We start from the raw sequence: 4,923 nt of genomic DNA, 5'->3' as shown, positions 1-4,923 counted from the left end.
ATGCCTGTTGATTGACATTCTACAGAATTAGGCCTAATGGGGCTGAGGGGGAACATGAATGAGTGTTTGTTGAATAGTGAATATTAGAAATGTCTTGCAGCCTATTCATTCCCACGATTTATACAAGTCTTGATTATATGAAATGCATTTTTACACCAGTTAGAGTCTAAGAGTTCCTCTTCCTTCTCATCCTTTTTATCCTTGAGTTCTACATCTTGTGCAAGGAGTAAGGCGCACCATTAACTTGCATCAGTGCGTCTCCGTGCATGACATCCCTCGTCCGAGAAAACACCAAACTAACGGGCCGTGAGCTTTTACCGGGGCCTGTGATCTCTGATGCCCGAGAAAAAAGCTGTTTGTGTCAATCAAACCGAGCCCCCTCCCCTTCTTTCCTTTCTATAATACCTCTCTCTCTCTCCCTCACGCTTCCCCTCTTGCGCTCTCTCTCCCTCGATCGCCTCCACTTGTGTAGGCGCTCTTAAACCAGAAAATTTACGCACGGCAGTCATTCGTTAACGGGCAGCCTAATGTTGGCGTTCCTCCGTCTCTACTAGCTGGCTTATCTCCTCCTTAAAGAGCAGGTAGAAGTGAGCTGAGCGGGAGAGAGAAGAAGACCGCGGGGGAGAAGAAAGAGAAGAATGATGAAAGGGGGGAGGAGAGCCGATCATTCCGGCTGCCCGCATCTGCTGCTCTAGTGGAGGGTAGAGAGTAGAGAAAGAGGAGATGGCACAACGCTTCAGCATCCAAAACAAACGGGAGTGGTGCGCCACCGAGACCGGAGCCCCGGACCCACCCGAAGCAGCATCCCACTCACAGCTCACCCATCGCGCCTGTTCCCCGCACGGCAACGCCTCAGCCACGGTAAGAGGTAAGTGGGCGAGCCGGTGCTCGTTCTTAACATAAACTTCAGCGGCACAGAGCGGGATGGAAAACTCCGGAATTATCTATTAGTTTGAGTTAATCTTTAAACCTGTTAATAGCCAGGGATGTTTATGCCGCGGGTTCCTTTCTTTTTTTCCATAGAGAGATTTACTGCACAAACAGAATAAGCTATAGATTCATTACCATTCTTATTTTTTCCTCCAGTTTTTTTTTGTGTTTATCCTACTTAACACTACTTAAAACCACGGCATTATTCTCTTCACTGTTCTAATTGAATTAACGTTGGATGATTCAGACATGACTGCAGTTACAGGCTAAATCACTAATATAAGTAGGCAATGACCACTGACTTAAATAGGCCAACAAAAAAAGCTCTCTATTGATTTTGAAGTTAAATATATCTTTGGTTTACAATTTGATTTAGAATTAAAGAAAACAATTTAAAAAATAATAAATTGCATGAAAAACGACTCTTAGCTCGTGTGTTTTTTTAGCTTTCTTTTCATATTGCATGATTTTGCATACCATTGGGAGTCTTATTTATTACAATGACAAGAGGAAAACTTTGATGTGAGGTCTCTTGTGGTACTCCAAATCCAGCGCCCTCTAGTGGCCTGAATAGTGAGACAGGCGTACCTGCAGTAACAGGTTAAACCAGCACTCACCTATAGATTAGACACTCAGCTGTGTGTCAGAATTGATGTTTTTCCTCATTTGAAATCTCAGAACACCAGTTTGAATTAACCTCCTCTAAGACTGAATAATTGCACGCTCCTTTTCTTGGCACAAAGACGATTTCCTCTGCATGTTTGGCGTGTAATACAACTCTTAACACCATAAGCTGTTTAAGATAATTAGTTTACAGTAATTCAAGTACCAATTAAGATGACACACATTTTATTCAAAACAAAAATACTACTTTGTTCTGGCTTTAAAGAAACTGCTACGAGTTATTTTCCTCTTTTTTTAATTTTCCGGTGTCATATTTAAGGAATATCTTCCTCCTCTATGACCTTCTCCTTGCGTTTGTTCACTAAAGGCAAGAAAAAAGGATAGAAGGATGGGGAACGTGAGGAAAGACTATTGATATTCACGCAAACAGAAGGAGAAAAAGAGGGGGTAGAAAGATAGAGAGTGGGGAGGAGTGAGGCATCGAGAGAAGAGAGAAAAAGATGCTGTGGGATCTTTTCTTCTCTCTGGCTCCCGGCACATACATTAAGATGCTAATCCTGGTCTTTTTTGTCTCTTTCTATAATTCATTGCATTTTGTTCCTCTCTCGGCTCTGTCTCTCTTATTCTTGCACTTTTCTCTTCTCCATTTCCTCTGAACTGTCACAGGCTCCCCCCAGATTAGTGCTCCTGGCAAAAGGATCCCAACTCTAATTTTGTGGTATTTCAGATGATTAGGTTCAGAAATAGGACAGAAGTGCACAGAGTTTTGCGCAATTAGAGGAATTCTCTGTAGATCTTCATGGGACTGATTAGTTGAGCTCCCATCCACCTCCCCACACTGCCAGATTAACACACAACCAGCTGTTGTTTATTTGCAAGGATTGACTTTTGTGTTGTGTTGTGTGCTTTTAACTGGGATGTCTCTTTGTGTGTGTGTGTGTGTGTGTGATTGTGTGTGCCAGAGGTTGGATAAGCCCTAAGGATGCAAGTTGTTTTCAATCAGCTCTGTAGTTACCAGCTGTGCCCTCACATTCCCCAGGGTGGCACAACCTAGGTACGTGCACACCCGCAAGCATGTTCGCAGAGAACTAATGCATACTATTCAACCTTGCCCAACAAATTCACTCTTTCTTCTTTTCTCCTTGTCCCCTTTCTCTGCAGGCATTAATCATCACTCCCTCTGTCTCTGCATGTGATTCCTCTGTGAGGACTGGAAGGGGAGTACCTTGACTGCATTTCCTCAAAGAAGACCTTTCTTCCCCAACATCCGGCACTCCCTTCTCCACCTGCCATGGTGACATGACACACCCCTGAGTGGCTTTGCTCCTTTCTCGCACACATAGACACTCTTTTGGACTTCTGAAATCCCTAAACTTGTGCAGACATTCTCTTGAATCCAGCAAACTAAAAAAGACATCTTCCTGGACACCCAACACCTCCCTGTTCGCAATGACGGTGGCTGTGCGGTTCCGTCGCCACTTACGTAGGCTCCTGCTCCTGCTGGCCTCCTGCTGTCTCGTCTCCCTCCTCCTCTCTGCCTACTTTCTGTTTACAAACTCCTCCCCTTCCATGCCACTTGGACAATCCCCTGAGCCCGCCTGCTCCCAGCCACTCTCCCCATACCATCAACTTCCATACCCGTACCCCCCTAACCCCCCTCACACACTTGTCCACACTGACCAGGTGGTGCTGGTGCTGGTAGAGTCCCAGTACTCCCAGCTGGGTCAGGACATTGTGGCTATATTGGAGTCAGCACACTTTCAGTTTCGCATGGAAATTGCCTCAGGGAAGGGTGACCTTCCTCCGCTGACAGAGAAAGGCCGCGGCCGATATTCACTCATCATTTACGAAAATCTTTTAAAGTATGCACATGCTGACACATGGAACAGACAGCTCTTGCTTCAATACTGTACTGAGTACAGAGTGGGCATCATAGGTTTCTACCGCTCCACTGAGAGCTCCCCACCTCTCCTCAAACTCCGTGGCCTCCCGCTTGTGCTTAGGACCAACCAGGCACTTTGGGACTGCTGCGTGGTGTCTAGCTCGCCTCTCCTTCACCTGACCAAGCCCGGCACGGATCGAGGGGCTTTACCTGGGGAGGACTGGACCTCCTTCTCTTCCAATCACTCCACCTACCAGGCTGTGCTGCATGCACGGGCCAAGGAGGGAGCAGGGGCAGGTAGTGGTGATAATCCAGGGCCTGGCTTTAGTTTAGGCCTCCAAGCCACTGTGGTGCAGGACATGGGACTCTATGATGGGGTAAGGAGGGTGCTATTTGGCCAGGGACTTGGTTACTGGCTCCATAGACTCATTCTGGTGGATGCCATCTCCTACCTCACAGACAGGAAGCTTACTTTGGGTCTGGACCGGCACATACTGGTGGATATTGACGACATCTTTGTGGGCAAGGAAGGGACACGCATGAACGCCAAGGATGTTAAGGTATTGAGGGTGATGTGTGTGATAATCTGCGAGTGAGAAAGAGTGGATTGGAGGGGGGGAATTCTTGTCGGGTCAGATGTGTTGATTCCATTTTTCCAACTTCCAAAAACACTTGTTGATGGCAGTGCAATGGTGATAATATGGTATGTTTCCCTATTGCTGTGTACGTATGCAGACACCTCAGCAAAAGATTTTACCTGGAGTGTATTTCGAGGGATTTTAGCTCTGATACGGTTGCACCAAGAGGGTATTTGGGAAAGCTCATGCATGTGCTCGTGTGTAATGTGTGAGTTGTGTCCTAAGTGCATGTGTTGGGGTACAGCGAGAGGGTTTTTATCTCAAATAGAGGTTTAGCCAGAAGTAAAGAGGCCATTTAAGGGAACAAAGAACTGGAGTGAAAGAAAGAAAGCGAGGTAGTGAATGAGCCAGTGAAAAGATGAATGGCACTTATTCCTCTTTTCCCACGTTCCTCCTTTTAGGGAAACTAAAGCAGAGTCAGCCATGCAGCCCGCCTATCAAGACAACTATTGTTTCAGCACACACGCTTGCATGAGTAAACACACACAAACCCACACATACATACATGCATGCATACACATATACTTAGATTTGCACCTCCGCAGATGTTTTTGCAGACACCAATATGCAAATAAACCCTCATTTCCTTCCTCAAAACCTTTCCAGGTTTGCTGGAGTGTGGATAAAATCAGTAGTCACATTCTCCCATTGTGTCCTCACTCAGGACCATTCAAGAGAAATCAAATTGTATTTGGTAGGTTTTCATGTGTAGAAGCGTGTTTATGTGTGGGACTTTAAAACAGGCGAGATTTATTCTGCTCTGCGCTGATGTACATGAGCCAGTCCTGTCTGCCTGTCTCACTGCAGCCACAGGATGTACATGATATGAAAGTGTGTTTGTGTGTATAT

At 45.9% G+C, this 4,923-nt stretch overlaps 1 protein-coding gene across 1 annotated transcript in view; it reads left to right on the top strand.

The window, feature by feature from the left end:
- Positions 1-435: 435 nt before the first annotated feature.
- ndst3 (N-deacetylase/N-sulfotransferase (heparan glucosaminyl) 3) overlaps positions 436-4,923 on the top strand; it is a 40,267-nt gene continuing 35,779 nt past the window's right edge. The window contains exons 1-3 of the mRNA XM_034883433.1: positions 436-868; positions 2,517-2,608; positions 2,716-3,996. Of these exons, the coding sequence (XP_034739324.1) occupies positions 3,004-3,996 (993 nt within the window). The 5' untranslated portion in view covers positions 436-868; positions 2,517-2,608; positions 2,716-3,003. The remainder of the gene's footprint in view (positions 869-2,516; positions 2,609-2,715; positions 3,997-4,923) is intronic.

The sequence above is a fragment of the Etheostoma cragini genome, chromosome 2, assembly GCF_013103735.1.
Source record: "Etheostoma cragini isolate CJK2018 chromosome 2, CSU_Ecrag_1.0, whole genome shotgun sequence".
Taxonomy (NCBI): Eukaryota; Metazoa; Chordata; class Actinopteri; order Perciformes; family Percidae; genus Etheostoma; species Etheostoma cragini.
This window is presented reverse-complemented; position numbering and strand designations above follow the sequence as displayed.